General features: G+C 47.1%; 1 protein-coding gene across 2 annotated transcripts in view; it reads left to right on the top strand.

Annotated features, from left to right (window-relative positions):
- Window positions 1-18,459, top strand: part of LOC100050764 (liver carboxylesterase-like) — a 31,529-nt gene that overhangs the window by 12,569 nt on the left and 501 nt on the right. For both annotated transcript variants that reach the window (XM_014738460.3, XM_023637014.2), the window contains exons 5-12: window positions 95-248; window positions 1,343-1,447; window positions 3,290-3,394; window positions 10,176-10,316; window positions 12,173-12,253; window positions 12,514-12,661; window positions 17,109-17,240; window positions 18,236-18,308. In XM_014738460.3, coding sequence (XP_014593946.1) covers window positions 95-248; window positions 1,343-1,447; window positions 3,290-3,394; window positions 10,176-10,316; window positions 12,173-12,253; window positions 12,514-12,661; window positions 17,109-17,240; window positions 18,236-18,308 — 939 coding nt within the window. The remainder of the gene's footprint in view (window positions 1-94; window positions 249-1,342; window positions 1,448-3,289; window positions 3,395-10,175; window positions 10,317-12,172; window positions 12,254-12,513; window positions 12,662-17,108; window positions 17,241-18,235; window positions 18,309-18,459) is intronic.

The following is an 18,459-nucleotide window of genomic DNA, read 5'->3' as shown; positions in this document are numbered from 1 at the left end:
GAAGGCTCACCAAGAGTTCCCAGCTGAGTCTGTGGTCCTGAGAGCCCTGCTGTGACATCTCTGTTCCCACTCCACCCTGTTCTCTTTCTCACAGCACAGGGGACGAGCACAGCCCCGGAAACTGGGGTCACTTGGACCAGGTGGCTGCATTGCACTGGGTCCAGGATAACATCGCCAACTTTGGAGGGGACCCAGGCTCCGTGACGATCTTTGGAGAGTCAGCAGGAGGTGAAAGTGTCTCTGTTCTTGTAAGTGTTCCTGGCCCTCTTGTGGCTGTGGATGGGACTTAGTGGAGACCAATCAATCTAGCCATGGGCACCTTTATTCACAAGACCTAGATTCAAAGCTGAGTCCACACTGCACAGCATCGGATGGTAGAGAGCTAATGGCCCAACTCTCCTTGACCCCCAGGAAGCTCAGAGCTCAAACAGCATCCTGGGGCCATAAAAATGTTCAGCCACACCTGCAACATATCTCATTTTCTAACTTGGTTGTGCTCTCTCTCGCCTTCTTAATCATTTTCCCATTAGGGCTCATCTCACTTCTCTTGGGATGTAGGGGTGGGAATACATTATGAATAAGAGGAGGCAACCTTAAAGGTTGGTCAGAGTGTCATGGTTTGTCTTACAGCCATATGCATGTGAAGGGGACACGGGCACAAACATCGGGTCAGGGGCCTCCTCTGAGATGGTCTGACTGTTTCTCCATGCTCAGAGGGAAGGCAGTAGTCCCTGGGATATCTTGCTAGTGGTAGTGGGGCTGAGGGAAGAAATGGTGGAAAACCAGACTAGAAGGTGCTAGGAGCTGTAAGGAATCCTCCAGCTGCCTCACGCTTGAGCAGAGGGTCAGCACTATTACTGTTTGTTTTTGGGGGGTTTTTGTTTTTTTGGGGGGGGGAATATTGTCCCTGAGCTAACATCTGTGGCAATCTTCCTCTATTTCGTATGTGGGATACCACCAAAGATGGCTTGAGGAGTAGTGTGTAGGATCACACCTGGAATGTGAAGTAATGGAAATGCAGAATCAGAGCCATGTCTTTAAAGTGTTGTTAGGAATTCCTAAGCATCTTTCAGATACCTTTGATTGTTTTAATCAGCGTGCACGCCGCACACATCCTGTTCTGTCCCTCGCTCTGTGCTCCTGGCTGCCTCCAGCTGAGGGAGGTTTTCTTGGAGAATCGGGTCCTGGGGTCAGCCTGGAGAACAGGCCAGGCCAGGACCTGTGATGTCCACTGAGCCCCAGGGTCTCCAGGGGAGGGGCCAGGGCAGAGCTGTGGATGAGACTAGCTCTTCAAGACCCCTGCTGTGAGCGTAAACTCTCTTCGTCTCTACTTTCCTCCCAGGTGTTATCTCCACTGGCCAAGAACCTCTTCCACCGGGCCATCTCTGAGAGTGGTGTGGCCTTCACTGCTGGCCTGGTCCAGAAGGACTCGAAGGCCGCAGCTCAGGTGAGTCTCACAGTGGGACGCCCCTGCACCCTTAGCTCTGCTCTCCTGGATTCGTCAGGGTTCTTTCTTGTCATGGGATCCAGCTGACATCCTCAAAGCATCACAGTAGTGAGAATGCCTGGGTGGGAAGGGCAAGGAGACACGTCACCCAACCTCCCAGTTATCCAGCTGAGCAACCTGGGGCAGGGTGTGTCAGCAGCTGGCCAAGATCAGAGAGTGATGGGGCAGAGCTGGACTCAAGCTCATGATTCTGGACTGCCAGCACTGTGCACTTTCCAAGGACCACACTTCCCAAAGTGTGCCAAGGTGGGGTGCCAGGTCAGAGTGGGCAGTGGAGTGTCACTGTGTGTTGTGTCTCTCAGGGTCTCAGTTCTGGTGAACCCACTTTCAGCATGTGAGCCTGGAGGGGTTCCTCTCTGAGGGGCTTGTGACTGGGGGTGGTTCCTTGTGACTACGGGAGAATTCACTCATTGATCCATTTATTCATCAATGAATAATTTTGATATACCCAATATCTAGCAACCTTAGGAAGCTTTCATTCTAATGCAAGGCACAAATTATTGAAAACATAACCAAACAAATTATAAAATGTTAATAGTAACAAGAGCAATAATGGAGAGATACCTGGTGTCATGACAGAATCCAAAAGGAGCAATTAGTCCATGAGTAGGGGAGGGTATCAGGAAAGGCTTCCTGAAAAGATAGTCAATGAGTTGAGATCAGAGGGATGGGCAGTAATTTACTTGGTGAGAAAAGAATATTTCAGGAAGAGGCAACAATATGTGCAAATGTCCTGTGGCATGAGGAAGTATCTCGAATGAGAGAATGAGACAGGCTGATGTGACCAGAGCAGAAGGAGCAGAGGGAACCTGGAGTGAGCTGAGGATGGGGACATTGCGGGGGCTGCACAGGACCCTGGTCAGGACTTTGTCTTTATCTGGAGACTGTTAGGAAGCCAAGGAAGAGTGAGCCACAGGAGGCTCAGCTGAGGAGAGCCCGCTGGAGTCGGTGATCTGGGGCATTTACGTAGGGCTGTGAGAGCTGGTTTCGAGGAGCAGTGGGGGCACCAGCCAGACTTAAAGGGGCTGGTGAGTAGGAGGAAAGGAAAGGAAGACATCAAGAATTTTTAGAATTTTTTAGAATGTTTTTCAGAATTCTCTGTTCATACACACTGCAAGTCCACCTGACCGTCCTTTAGTTTTAAGGGGGAATATATTTAAGGGAAACAGAGGTGGCAGAGATGGGACTGGATTTCGCTATCAAACTGGAATAAGACATTGGCAAAATGAAGGGAATCTAAGACACTTATTCTCTCTCTCAGTCTGTCTCTCTCTCTCCTCTACTTCTCTCTGTGACTTTTTATTTATTCAACAAATACATCCTGAGTATTGATTCTGTGTCAGACACTGTACTAAGGCTCTGGGGATCCGTGCACACTCTCCATGGCCCCGCCATTGTGGTGCCTGCCTCCTCTCCGTCTGCATCTTCTCCTCTGGTCACTTTGTAAGTGACTTCCCTGAATCCAAATGTCTAGTAAGTAGATGAGCTGAGATGTGAAACAGGACAGAGTGATTCTGGACTCTATGCTCTTAGCCCCACTCCCGCAGCCTCTTCTTCGATGTTCAGCTCTGAGATCGTTGTGCCCGTTCTCACAGAGACAAGGCAACAGAGACAGAGGCTGTGTAATGGGCATGACTGGCACCAGGACCCACACCTGCTGGTCTAGAATACTTTCTGCCACCCCTGCTGCCTTTAGAAATTGAGGTTGGGATGGAACAGCTCTTTATTGACCAATGGAAGAGACATGGCTCTGAATTCTGCTGTCACCTGTGATCTCTGCAGCAAATTGCTGTGTTTGCTGGGTGCAAAAGCACGACCTCGGCTGTCATTGTTCACTGCCTACGCCAGAAGACAGACGACGAGCTCTTGGAGTTGTCGCTGAAGATGGTAGGTGCACCCATTCTCGTGGCCACACTAGCCCCCACCCTGTAAACTTGGCCGCAGGTTTCACCATTTCAGCTGTCCCCTCACCCCGGAAAATCTACCTGTGACAGTGTCTCACCTCTCAGGAGCAGTGTCAGCCTCTGAATATGAATGGGGAAATTCTTTTTTTCTTTTCTATCATGAAATATCTCAATCATCAACAAAATCAAAAAAAATAACATAGTGAGCATTGTGTAATAATCCTGCAGCTTTGTCAAATCTTATCATTTTGCCTATCTTACTTTCAGATATATTTTTAAGAACTAAACATTCCACATTCCCAGAGGTAACTACCATCCTGAATTTGGGGGATGGGGACATTAAAAAAAAGATTTCCGGAAAGGTGGACACAATTTATCTTGACTCATTTAGAAACTGCCTCAATTACAACCTAGTGGTGGCTTCTATATTTTCGAGACTCTACCTCAATTGTGATTCTAGGATAACTACACATCCATCCCTTTATCCATCCATTTATCCATTCATCTTCTTATTTTCCATCTATATGTCCACCAATGCATCCAATTCATCAATATCGTTTCATCAATTTAATGTCAATGTATCCATAACTTTCATTCATGTATTATTAATCATCCTGCCACCGTATGTCCTCATTCCATCATCCATCTCTCTAAAATCAGTTATCCATCTATCTCCTATCCACAAGTTATCATCCATCTAGCCACTTATCCATCCAATTCACCCATATGCCATGTATTAATAAACTCCATCAATCCATCCATCCACTTGTCCATCCATCTATCCATCCATCTACCTGTGCTGAGTGTATGACTGGGTAACAGCAAGGGTTATGCACACGAATTGGATGCACTGCCTGCTACAGGGAACTATTCAATGAAAAAAACACTCATATACGTCCTGGGTCAAGTGTATTGGGAGTACAGAGAGGGGAACCATTCATTATAGTCACAAGGATACTTCACAGAGAAGATGACATTTGAGGATTTATGGATGCCTATTGCAGTGGGTCATCACAGGGAAGCTACGGCAGGACAGGTGCCTAGAGAATGCAGCATCCAGGGACAAGAGGAAATCTTCCCTTTGTGGGAGAATGGTGTGAATGTGAGCCCAGGAGTAGCCTGAGCCCCCGGACTCTCTGTCTGCACCCTGGGCTCCTGAGGATACTCCTGGACCCCCAGGGACAGCATCTAGGGCTAGACTCTGCTTTATTTCCACGGGTTGAGTCCAGTGTGACCCTAAAATTGGATCCTGGGTTTTAAGGCTCAACTAAGGTGACCAATGTGTTCAAAGAATTAAAATAGAACTTTTTTCTCATGCCTGGAAAGAGGCAACTTTATTTTTGCAATTCTCCATGTGGCACGAGAGGACCTCTCATTTAAGAGTTGGTGATCCGGAGATAACCCAGAGATCAAAGAGCACATGTCTTCTTAGATCTTCTGAGATCACGTGGGAGAGTTCCCATGACTACGTACTCCCCTCAACACACACACACACCTGGATCATATGGCTACAACCCATAATAGAGGGATCCTTACTGCTCACTTCCTCCACACTGATCGACTTGTTAGCTACAGTGTGCAATAGTGCAATCTTGTGAACACACAGCATAGAGAAGCGGAGGGTGGGGTGAATTTCCGTGAGCTTCAGTGAGTCAGGACTTGCCAATGCGAGATGAGCCTAGAGCAGAAAAAGGAATGCATTGTAACAGACTCTTCAGGTAACTACCTGAAAACTAAACTATAGTTCAGGAGTAGATGGCTTCAGCATGGCTGAATTCAGATGCACATATGATATTGATAAGAATCTGTCTCCAGCCCAAAGTTTTTTATCTCTCAGCGTAGACTTCACTCTCAGGCAGGTTAGTCCCCGGGGGGATAAAGACAAGAACACACTCTAGACTTACATCCTATCTGCTTAGAAACCTTCTTTCCAAATAATTCCTGCAAAACTTTTGGCGTAAACTCTATTGAACTGACATAGGCATGTGCTCATTACTGAAATCTTCTCTGGTCAGGGAGATGGGGCACCTCAGGTCACATGTAGATGCCTGGATTCATGGACTGAGAATAGAGAAGGGGGAGGTCCCTCAAAGGAAAAAGAGGGTGCTGTTGCCTGGGGAAGCAAGAATGGGAAATGGATGGAGGGCAGGGCAGGCACCACCACAGACATCCTCTCCAGAGCCCCCTCCTGCATCCTATGCCTACAACCTGTGCTCATGCCCAGGGCAGCCAGGGTCAAGCTTTTCTCCAGGAAGCCCTCTCACCCACATCCTCTGCCTTCGTCTTCACGGAAATTTCTCAGTCTTGACTTACTTGGAGAACCCAGAGACATAAGTACCTTTAGTTTCTTGATTATAGGTTTTAAGTCTTGACACCTTCAAGCTCCACTTAAATAGGAATGAAAGAGTTCCCCTTGTGGACTTATAGTAACGTCCTGTGTTCATGCTGTTGAGGCCCAAAGAAGGGTTGTAACTTGCCTGCATAACACAGCCAGGAGGACTATAGGTAGGACTAGAACCCGATCTTCTGAGTCCCACTCCAGTGCTCCCGTTCATTAACTCTGTGCCCCTGAGACCAGCCTAGCCCTTGTTTTTTACAGTTCTTGTTCCAAAAAATGGCTACTTTAGAGAGAGCTGGACTAGAACCTTCCACCGTGGGGAGATGGAGATAATTGGTTAAGGAGTTTCTTCAGGAGCCTTCATTGAGGAGCCCAGATCTCCTCCTGGAGGCTGCAGGGCTTGTTAGCTGTGCAAGCTGCACTGTCTGCAGGGCCATCAGGAAGGGAGCCAAGAATCTCAGTCCTGAGGACTCCACCCTCCTCCCAGCCAGGAGGAAACTCCAGCAGCATCCTCCCCATCTCCTTCTTCCTCCTCTCCTGCCCTCTAACATGTTTCCAGATTCCAGTGGCGTTACCTCTGCAATGACTCACATTCCTGTCGTCTCTGCTCTCTCCCTGGGGAGGGTAGCACTTAGCTTAAAAGGTGTTGCAAGGATTAAATGAGATTCCCTGTCATTCAGCAAATATTTAAGTAGCACTTACTATGTACCAGGACCAGATTCAGGAACTGGAGATATAGCAGTGAAACAGGCACAATAGACGTAAATCCCTGCCTTCTGGAGTGAGGGAAGAAACCTTAACAGACAAATAAAATACATACTGTGTGTGATGTTGGTCAGCATTAGGGTGGAAAAGTAGTTTGGAAATGGGGCTGGAGTTTGCCAGTGATTTGAATTGGCAAGGCATGATTGGGAATACTCCATGAGGAAGTGACATTTGAGCCCAGTTCTGGAGGAGGAGAGGAAGCCAGCTGTCAGGAACGGAGGAGGAAAAGTGATCTAGGCAGTTTTCTAGAGGGAAGAGCAGCTGTAAAGGCCCTAGGCAAGAGGCCAGTGTGGATAGAGTGGAGGGAAAGAGGAACAGGACTGAGGCTGAAAAGGGAATGGGAGGTGGGGGTGGTCCTTTAAAGGACTTGGATTTTGATTCCAAGTGTGATGGGAAGTCTTGGGAGGGTTCTGAACAGAGGAGGGAGTGACCTTGGCTGTTACAAAGGGCTCACTGATGTCTGTGTTAAATGAAAGGTGGGGAAGGGGCAGAGCAGATGCAGGGACAGCAGCTGGGGGACCCTGGGCAGGAACAATCCAGACAAAGGATCATGGCAGCCTGGACTGGCCCACAGCAGAGTGGGTGATGAGAAGGGCTTGGCGCCTGGATATTTTTGAAGTAACATCCAACAGGATGTGCTAGTGGACAGGATGTGGGGCATAAGAAAAGGAGAATGGGTGAAGCAGACCGTGGGTTTCTGACTTGAACCAGGGGATGCAGGAGCCCCACACAGGGCAGCCACTTGCAGCCACTCTGTACAGCAGGCATCACTGCCATTTCTACTGTTGCTTGTGTCCGTCAGCCCCGCTGGACGCCACCCTGATCGGGCCCTCGTAGTCTGTCTCCTGGGCTTTCACTTCCACCTCTACACTCTCTCCTAGTCCTATGCTCCACGGTGCAGCCAGACTTACCCTTGTGGACCCAGGTCAGGGCATGTTGCCCCTTCTTAAAAGACTGACCCTCCTTACAAGACAAGTCCCCTAACCTCCATGGAGTTATCCTGCAAAGCATATCTGAGCCCCTGCTCTGTGCCGGACATGGTGCAGAAAGTTGCCGCACTATCTGCTCTCTCTGTCCACACCCCACAGCCTTCCTCCAAGCCCAGGGCTCCCGGGGTCTGAGGTTCCTGGGATTAGTGCTGCACACTGTCACCTTGTCACTGTGCTCATGCCATTCCCACTGTTGGAATACTGTTCACTCCCCAGGCCCACTGCAGATGGCAGGCACCTCCCCCATGTGGGATGCCCTGTGTCTTCCTCCCAGAAGGAGATGCTCCTCTAGGCGCCTTCCCACAGCAGCCCTTTCTGAACTGCACAGCCTTTCGAAGAGAGCAGTGGTGGCTCCCAGATCCTTTGTCCCTATTGTCAGCCATATTGCATTAGGACGTGGGCCCTTGTCCTGCTGAGTCTGATTCATTTGACAGAGCTTCTCTTCTGCAGCCAGAACTTGCCCATTGTTGACCCTTTCAGAGCAGATGTAGGTCCCTGGTCTCAAAGCCTGGGAATTGTCCAGTTTCACCTGCCATCCAGGGGGGAATATGACACACAGCATGTGCAGATGGAAATAAGGTCCATGGAGCTGATGTCTATGTGAGGGGTCTGTAACAACACCTCTAATGAGTAATAGCTAATGTTTATCCAGCCCGTTCCAGGTACTAGGTACTGTGCTGAGCATTTTGCATGTGTTCAACCATTTAAGCCCCACAACAATGTGTGTTATAGATGAGGAAAGTGAGTCACAAACAGGTGAAATTATTTTCCCAGGTCACCAGCTAGTTACTGGCAGAAGCAGGTTTCAAATCCAGATAGTCTGGCTCCCAACCCATGCTTTTAACAATTTCTGTGACCAAATATGGAACATTCCTGTACCCAGAACCAGCTTCCCAGGTGCTGACGTGTGAGTCAGGCTCTGCAGGATTTGTGGCCATGTAAATATTTTCCTTCAAAGGTAAAACCTAAAACTAAGACATTTATCCACACAACGCGAGCCCATCCCTGATTCTCTTTCTCCTGCTATTGCTCTCTGATAGGGAGCCAAGCCTCAGTCTAGGCACCTGGAGTGATGAGGAGCTCACTGCCTCCTTGAAGCAAACCTTTCATCAAGAATAGCTCGTGTTTAAATATAGAGACATAGACACAGTCACTTGTCATTAATCATGAATTCTGTTTTTGTGAATTCACCTACTCACTGAAATTTATTTCTTACTCCAAATCAATATTCAGGGCACATTTTTGGTCATTGATGGACGTGCAAAAAGTGGCAGAAAGTGAGTCACGTGATGACACGTCCGTTCCCATCTGACATCCAACAAGGCAACACACCGTCTTCTGTTTCATCTCTCATACTATTAACAAATGTCCTTTCCATGGTCCATTTAGTCCCACATTTTTCACATTTCTGTGCTTTCTGTTGGTGGTTTCTCTGTTTAAAATGGTCCCAAGCAGGGGCTGGCCCTGTGGCTGAGTGGTTAATTTCGCGTGCTCCACTGCAGGAGGCCCAGTGTTTCCGTGGTTCAAATCCTGGGCGCGAACATGGCACTGCTCATCAAACCACGCTGAGGCAGCATCCCACATGGCACAACTAGAAGGACCCACAACGAAGAATATACAACTATGTACTGGGGGGCTTTGGGGAGAAAAAGGAAAAAATAGAATCTTAAATAAATAAATAAATAAAATGGTCCCAAGCATAGTGCTGAGGGGCTGTCTAGTGTTCCTAAGCACAATAACACTGTGATATGCCCAACATGGGAGAAAGTGCGTGTGTTTGATGAGCTTCGTTCAGGCGTGGGTCACAGTGCTGTCGGCGGTGCGTTCAGTGTTAATGGATCAACCCTGCAGCCCATCCAGAAAAAGGAGGAGGACATTTGCCGTGAGGCCCCTCTGGAAAGGCTAACGTATCATCCATAGTCTGTGATGAAGCTGTGGAAAAACGGCTACATTTGTGGATTCATGAGATGATGATGATAAGCTCATAGTGGACGGCACTGTCACAAGGCTGAAGGACAAGGAAATTACAGTCACGTTACCCAGGGCCCAGGAAATGTGGAGCCCTTCTTGGCTGGTGCTTTATTATAAACAAGAACTACAGATAATGAATTATTTTAAAGAGTTGTGTATTACATAAGATATCTTTAAACATACTTAAAACAGGGTTGATGAAAATGTGACCACAGGCACGCAGGAACCTGACCCTGTATTTCCCCTGGGAGCAGTGGCTCAGTGTTCACTAATTCAGAGTTCACGGTGACTTACAGACCTAAACCACCACGAATAATGAGGACTGACTGTAGAGAGAGACACACATAGGTATACATACAATTTAATTGAAATACATGTAAAGTGTGTATATATATATCTCAATTATTAAATATATTTATATGTTTATATATATTTGAATCTATATAAATGTGTGTATATGCATATATATTACACTTTGAGGGAGACTTCCCCCCATCACCTTCCCACCTTTAGTCCCTGTTCGAAGTTCTGCCCTCTGGGGTGATACAGACTTGCCATCCTTTGATGGGACCCTCAGTTCTGTGGTCACTGCCATGGGCACACAGCTCTGTGTGCTGGCCTTGTGCTCAGACAGGTGGAGATGCGGAGGCAGGTGTTTCCTTGAGAGGAGAAGCACGGACACTATGCTCCCTCTTCCCCAGAGCCATCCCTTGCTGCCCACTGTGGTTGATGGAGTGCTGCTGCCAAAGATGCCTGAGGAGATTCTGGCTGAAAAGACGTTCAACACTGTTCCCTACATTGTCGGAATCAACAAGCAGGAGTTTGGCTGGATTATTCCAACGGTGAGAATGTGCTGGTCTCTTAGACTCAACTCCCCCACCCCTCTCATCACCTCTCCCATCTCAGGTCACAGGAGCTCCTCCTTCTCCAGACACCCCTCGGGGTCCAGGGCAGCCGTCCCCTTCACACAAGTTGACATTTCCATGGACACCTTCTCTGAGATGTCCCAAATGTCACCTGGGTGTGTGGCCCTGGGTATCCCTGTCCCCAAACACTCTCTGATTGTTCCCCAATCCAAGAATCCTGAAATGTCGATGCTGGGGGCACTGTAGAGACAATCACAAGGCAGATGAGAAAACCGAGGCCTGGAAAGGGAAGGAGCTCGGGGGTGAAGGAGTGTGAGGCTGGGGCCCTGCAGCCTCTCCCCTTGGGCTTGGTGCTTTCATGGTCTCTCCATAAACTCCACACACGCTCCTGGTCATCCAACTGCAAACATTCAGAGGAGCTCGCTTCTTCTTGAGTTAAAATGATTGCTGAAAGCTAGGAAGGGCTGTCCCTTCTGTCAAAGATAAAGACAACAGGAGTGTAAGTGGTGAGGACAGGTTTTACTCAGTTATACCATTGCAGTGGGGAAAAGAGTCCAGCATGAACTGAGCTCAAGTCCCTGAAACTAAAGGCTGGAGCCTGTTTAAAGGGTCCCTATGCTCAGGGAAAGGCACGGGGTGTGCAGGGTAGTTTGTCTATGGGACTAGGCCACCTGGTTTAGTTAATTGGTGTTCATTGGAGGAGAAGTAAACTTTCCTGTTTTGCTTTTTTCTGTTTTGTTTTTGCTTGAGGAAGATTGTCCCTGAGCTCACATCTGTGCCAATCTTCTTCTACTTTCTATGTGGGACGCCTGCCACAGCATGGCTTGATGAGCAGTGTTCAGATCCACGCCCAGGATCTGAACCAGTGAACCTCAGGCCACTGAAGCAGAGCGGTCAAACTTAACCACTAGCCACTGGACCGGTCCCCACACTCTCTTGCCTTTATGACAGGAGACAGTGGTATATGTTGGAGCAAGGTGCCCAAAGTAGTTAGGTTTCTATCCGCCCACAGGGACTGAGGGAGAGCAAGAGACATCCCCTCAGAGTTTGCTTTCAGAGAGATGGCTCTCCGGTCCTTGAGGAAACAGTTTCGGGTAGTCTGTTTACAGCTTAAAGGTCAGAGAAAGGATTTATAGTTGCAAACTCTTTAAAGTAACTGCTCTAAGAGGGGGTTCAGGGACCTATCAACCTTTCAGCAGGTGTGGCTGGAACAAACAGTAAATTCTCCTGGTTGCAGGCGCTTTCTCAGGCAGGCATTTTAAGGGAAGCTGTGCCATCCTAAAGACAGGGTCTTAAGCTGCTATAGCCTTGTTAGAGTTTCGAAAATTCTGTTACTATAGAGATTATCTTGGAGCTGTTATATGCAGAGGGATGTATTCTCGCTTCAGAACAATTTCAGCGGTTATACGGAAGGACCAAAGCCATAATGGCAGGATTTGGGGCTCCCTCAGTTCAACTGAGACAGGGAGGGTATTTGTGAGCTCTGTGTCCTCTGCCCAGAGCCCTCCACTTCCACACTAGCCTGGCTTAAGCCTTCCCGCTCTGTGTCGATGACCATTGTGGGGACTCTAGCCTGACATATATATGCGCATACATACTGCAAAGAGCTGGGACATCTTCTCTTAATATTTACTTTCTCCTGTTTGTACCCCTTGAGTATCTGGATGTAACAAGTCGGTTTGATTAATTAATTTCACCCAAATCTTCAAAGACCCTGACTGTCAAGCCATGACGAGGTGACCTTCAACCTGCATTGGTTTGGTTGGTTGGTCAGTTTGGTTCTTCTTGCTAATTCCCAATGATTCACGATTGCTTAACCATTGTTTTAACAGATGATGGGCTACCCGCTCTCTGAAGGCAAGATGGACCAGAGGACAGCCACGTCACTCTTGCAGAACTCCTCCACCCTCCTTGTAAGAGTCTAGGGAGTCACAGGAACTGGCTGAGACCTAAAGATGGGAGGAGCTTGCCCCAAATCACAAAGCAATTAAATGGCAGAATGAGGACTGGGGCCGGAAAGTTCTGCACCCACTTTTCTACCTTTCTTACCCACCACCCGAGGGGGGTGATATTTGCACAGGGCTCATGAGGCTCACCATTAACACAAGAAGAGAAGCTTGTCATTTACTGGGGGCGGGGAGGGGGGTGGTCACTTTCACTCGACCCATTTCAGAACATCCCTGAGGAACTGACTCCAGTGGCCATTGAGAAGTATTTAGGAGGGACAGACGACCCTGTCAAAAAGAAAGACCTGTTCCTGGACTTGATGGGGGATGTGATGTTTGGTGTCCCATCTGTGACTGTGGCCCGGCTCCACAGAGGTGAGTCCTGACGATTGGGTAGGAGAGGGACACTGACTTCACCAGCTTCACTGTCTGTCCGTCCGCCCCTCAGCATAGACAGGTATGGGGAAACTGCTGAAGGTCGGGCCTGCAAGGCTTTTCCCATGTGGCCTAGGGTGGCATGTTGTCCTATGTTGGTTTCTACCAGAAGGTGACTCTGGGAAAAGGATGCAAATGCAAACAGTTTATTTTGGAGATGATCCCAGAAGACACCAATAGGGGAATGGAGCAGTGAACAAGAAGTAGAAGGAAGCCAATTCATGCTGCCCTGTCAAACAAGTACCTATGTGGACACTGGAGTTGGGGAGCTCTGGGAAACCCACAGAAGACGTTCTCAGGGTTATTCTGAGTGAGCGGCATGGGAGCTCCAGTATTTATCCCCCAACTCCCAGGAGTCATTGGTTGAAGGTTGTTCCCAAGTGGTTGTTAATTCTCTGGTGCTTTGACCTGCTGTACACATGGAAGGGTGGTCTCTGGTGGCCAAAGACCTCAGGTAAAGAGCTAGAGATGCCAGGGGTGGAAGTCAGGCTGGCACGTCCAGAAGTAGAGGATATGGTGAGGCATTGACAGAGTCTGCTACAAGCACTGCTCCCTTGAAATTTTTGTAGTCCATGGGGCTAGAGCAAATCTTAGAAGATGCATCTTGAAAGGTCCAGAATTAGCTTCAAACTAATTTGTTAACTGGTGGAGCTACAGGTAAAATGAGGACAAGCAGAAGACCAAGAGGGTAGCCTGGGACCAAGAAAAGTGAATGAAATGAGTAGTGGGAGGTGCGGGGCCAGGTGGTCTGGCGAGGGTCAACGTTTGCGGCTGGCTTTTGTCCAGCCTGGCGTGTGCTGGGTCTACCACAGGACCTCCCACACTGACCCAAGGCTGTGTGAGTGGGGTGTGAAGTCGGGGTGGATGAGCTCACCTAGAGAGGTGTCCCTTCTGGGTCCCTTTCTGAGGTCCTCACAGAACCCCTCCTTTTCTAGGAGCCCTCCTTCAACTAGTCTGCAAGCCAGGAAATGCTTCTCTGGTCCAGACCTCTCTCTCTAACCTTGCTGGGAGGGCTGTAAATTAAGGACATGATGAGCAAGGTGAAAAGTAGCTACAGGTGACCTACCATGTCCCCGAGCACTAGGGACAGTAAAGTACAGGTGCTGGTTACCACTTCCCCCTCCCACAGACCCTGATGAGACTCTTCAGCCAGGGGCCATTGGGTCAAATCTGTTCTTTCATGAACTTGGACTTTCCTCTTCCCACCTGTCTGATTTGTGGTATCCCTGTCTGCATCATCTGCTGCTCCAGCCACACCGGACTTATGTTTTTCATCTGAAATCTCATGACTTTGAGTTCAGGGTCCTTTAACAGCACGACACAGATTTTGTCAACATTATTCTTTCCTTTGTGTATTCTTCTTACTGTCTTTTTGATAAAAAAAGAACTTTCTGAATATAAAATTTGTATAGAATGATATGTAATATATTACAGTTGTGGAAAGGTTTGAAAATATGGAACACGTAAAGAAAAAAATTAGATATAACTTATAACACCTCCACCTAGAAGAGTCTACCATAAATTTTTTGGTGTTTTGTTTTGTTTTGTTTTTGAGGAAGATTAGCCCTGAGCTAACATCCATGCCCATCTTCCTCTACTTTATACATGGGATGCTACCAAAGCATGGCGTGCCAAGCAGTGCCATGTCCACACCCGGTATCCAAACCGGTGAACCCTGGGCCACTGAGAAGCGGAACATGAGAACTTAATTGCTGCGCCACCAGGATGGCCCCTCTACTATAGAGTTTTGATATGTTTTCTTCTATTGATCTTTCTGTGTTTTACATAAAATTTAAAAATTAATTTATATTATGTTTTTGTTCATAGAACACTATATTGCTGGCTTTTCCTCAGTGTCAGTAAAAGCTCATCGAAGACATCCATCATTTCATGGATTAAAATTTATTTTAGTACTTGGGGCTGGCCCAGTGGTGCAGTGGTCACTTTCGCCCACTCGACTTTGGTGACCTGGAGTTCACAGGTTCAGATCTTGGGCATGGACCAAGCACCATTCATCAAGCCATGCTGTGGAAGCATCCCACATACAAAATAGAGGAAGATGGGCACAGATGTGAGCTCAGGGCCCATCTTCCTCAACAAAAAAACAATTGTCTTAGCATTCCTGTCTTATTGGATATTTAGACTGGCTGCTCACATTTTGATGCCAGAAAAACATTCTTCTCAGCCTTATTTGCATAAATCTTTAATTTGTTCTCTAATAATTTTCTTAGAATTGGTTTTTAGAAGTGAAATGATTAGGCTGGGATGTAGGAGTGTATTAAAGTTGCTGATACAGATTGTGAAATTGGTTTCCAATGTTAAAAGGTGGATTTCTTAATTCTGTCACCTGGGACACTCAGGCTAAAAAGTAAAAATAGCACTGCCAATTTCATAAGCATTTCCTCCCCAAAAAGAAAAAAAAGTAGAGATTGTCACGCTGTTTCAATTGGCATATTTTTGATTACTAGCTCTCTCTTTCCTTCTACTTCTCTCATTGTTCCCAATTGTAATTATCTAAATCTGTGCCTTACTTAACTTTGAGCATGTGTGTTGTGATTGTAAGGATTTTATAAATCGCAGTGATTTAAGGCAGAAAGTTAAAAAATCAAGAAAAAGAAGTATATCTTTTGGGCAGTGTTGTGCCAAAAATAAGTTCTCTCATTCACAGAAGATCTCTCCTCTATGGCTGTGTTCTGAGCTCCTCTCTAAAACGTTTGGGCAGCAGAGGCGAGGTGAACCCCTCCTTTCAGGGAGCTCTGCTTGACCTGGAAGCAGCTGTTTAACAAGTGGATTCCTGAACCGCAGAGGATTGCTTCTTCCAAACATCTCCTCTCCCCAAACCAAGGGTGCAATGATGGGGAGTGGGAGGCAATTAATAAATTATTCTACTTCCTCATGTCAGCACAGCATGTATTGTAAAATCATGTGGCTGACTATTTAATGATGTGAAGAAATGATTATAATATTTACATAATAACATGTACAATATTGTCTCAACTTTATATACGTAAGAGGAACATGTGGGGCTGGCCCCATGGCCAAGTGATTAAACTTCTGGGTGCTCTGCTTTGGTGGCCGGGTTTGTGGGTTCAGATGCGGGGTGCAGACTTGCTCCACTCCTCAGCCACGCTGTGGAGGTGACCCACAAACAAAGTAGAGGAGGATTGGCACGGATGTTAACTCAGGGCTAATCTTCCTCAAGCAAAAAAAAAAAACCAAAAACCAGGATATGTGCTAAAATATTGACAGTTTTCTCTGAATGGTGAGATTATATCTGATCTTCCTGTACATTTTCCTTTTTTATGCATTTCCCAAATTTGTTACTCTGTCCAACAGGGGGAAAACTTGTAAAGATTCTCTACCAGACTGACTTGGGATATGACCCTTAACTCCTCATAGGCAATATGATCTATGCAAAGTGTCAACAGCCATGGCCAGGTGGCCTTTGAGTTACACCTGAAGGGGCAGGGATGGGCAGCTCTGGTGAAGCAGTCAATAGAAAAACTGACATCTCCGGGACTTGGAGAGGGGGAAGTGAGAGAGGGGGCAGGGGAGAGGAGGAGAGAGGGCAGGAGAGAGGCAACGTTGTCCTTCCTCAGCCTCTTTTCTCTCTTCTGCCACCACCTTAACACTCCCCAGGCCAAGGAAGAAGCAAGACATGTGAGGTGACAGAGAAAAAGGAAGAGCTGAGTTTCTGGTGCCCTGAGACACAAGACACAGATTGTCCCCTTTCTTCATGTGTTTGTATTTAAATATTTGTGCTTTCAGACCAGCAACGTGGATTTGCTTCATTTTTCTCAGAATGGGCGAGAAAAAACACTGGAAACTCTCAAAACTGGGCAGAACAGATGACTACTGTTGCACAGCAGGGATTCTCCAAAGGAATGAAAACTAGCCTGTTATCAATGAAATCCAATAGTGCAAACTTTATGTTTGTAGGTGTTCTTGAGTGTGGATGCATCAGTGGGCAAAGGAGTTTATGTGAATTGACCGAGTGCCGCTATAATGATGGTTATTTTCAATGGCTCTATCTAGTGTTTCAACAGTCATTCATTCATTCTTTTAATATTCATTCATTCATTCGACAAACACTGGCTCAAATCCCATTCCACCTCCACCAGCTATACGCCCTTAAGCAAGTGACAGAAGCTTTTCAAAATACTATTTCTCCATTACACTGATAAGAAGGAGTTTCCTGCAGGGACACACAGTGTCCAGCACACAGCTGACACTCACAATGGCAGCTGTTATTAATATTGTCATTGTTGTATACTCAGGACACAGGCGTGCCACCAATTCCCTGAGTGCTCAGGGCCCCCAGAGACTTTGATACCATCCAGGTGTGCATCAGGTAAAATGAACTGTGTATGAATCCATGTCTTCTCAGATGCCGGAGCCTCCACCTTCATGTATGAGTTTCAGTACCGCCCAAGCTTTTCATCAGCCATGAGACCCAAGACGGTGATAGGGGACCATGGAGATGAGATCTTCTCTGTCTTCGGGGCCCCATTTCTAAAAGGTGATCTCCCTTTGGTGACTACAAACTTCAGATTAGGAGATCTGGGTACAAATCTCAGTTTGGTGGCCTTGGGAAAGTTACTCCTTCTCTCCAGGTCTTAGTTTCCCAAATTCTCCGTAACAGAGTTGAACAAGAAGCGTCCCCAACCTTTCTCTTGCTGCACCATGCATGATAGAGAATGTATGTCCATGTGCCCTCATTCATGGTCACTACAAGAATCCAGAGCTGAGCATCAATGCAGCAAACGGTTGGTGAGCTGTCAGGTCCAGATCAAGGGCAAGAATGCCACCACCCATTTCCGCTCACAAGAGCATAGCAGATTGACTTATAGAAAGGTTAGAATGGGTGTGGACCTTGAATCAGGGCTACTGTGTGTCTATTTACCTATCCAACAATCTGTCCATCTTTCTAAAACTCATATCTTTTCAAACTTAATATGTTAATAGTATAATATTTTAAAGAAAACCTTTCACAAATGTCTTCAATGCCTTAATTATCCACAGTGAGGGATGAATCGCATGTGACCCACCTCAGAGCTATTTGTGATACACCAGTGCCTCTGGGGATTTCCAGGTTGGGTGAATCTTTAGGACCATTACAGCTCTGTTATTTATCAGATTCTGTGGAGATGTGGGTGGGTGAAGGAGATTGAGTTTAAACTCAAAGGAGAACAATCGTAGGGGGTGGGGTTGCTGTGATGCAACGCCTGGGGTACAGCATTGTGACTCTGAAGGGGGACGGCAAGGGCTGGTAGGCACAGAAGACAAACGCCACCCACTCATGGACTGGCTGCAGCCCTTTACTAGATCAATAAGTCTCAAACTCGAAGTGCACATACATTACCCAAAATCTTCTTAAAATGCATCATTTGACTCAGTAGGTCTGGAGTAAGGGCTCAGATTCTGATTTCCTAACAAGCTCTCAAGTGATCCCGCTGCTTTGGGCCCATTAAACACACTCTGAGTAGCAACGGCTTTTTTTCTTCTTCCCCACAGAGGGTGCCTCAGAAGAGGAGATCAAACTCAGCAAGATGGTGATGAAATTCTGGGCCAACTTTGCTCGGACTGGGTGAGCCTGACAGCAAAGATGGAGCAGGGATGGGAAGGGGTATGGCATATCTATTGGGAAGGGTAGCTTCTAACGTTTGATGGTCAAACTCCTAGACCTGTGTTCTCTGACATGAGAGCTCTCTAAAAATGGACAGGCTGCCCAGGAGATA

This window comes from Equus caballus, chromosome 3 (assembly GCF_041296265.1).
Source record: "Equus caballus isolate H_3958 breed thoroughbred chromosome 3, TB-T2T, whole genome shotgun sequence".
Classification (NCBI taxonomy): Eukaryota; Metazoa; Chordata; class Mammalia; order Perissodactyla; family Equidae; genus Equus; species Equus caballus.
The sequence above is the reverse complement of the archived record's forward strand: the minus strand, read 5'-3'. Positions and strand labels throughout refer to the sequence as shown.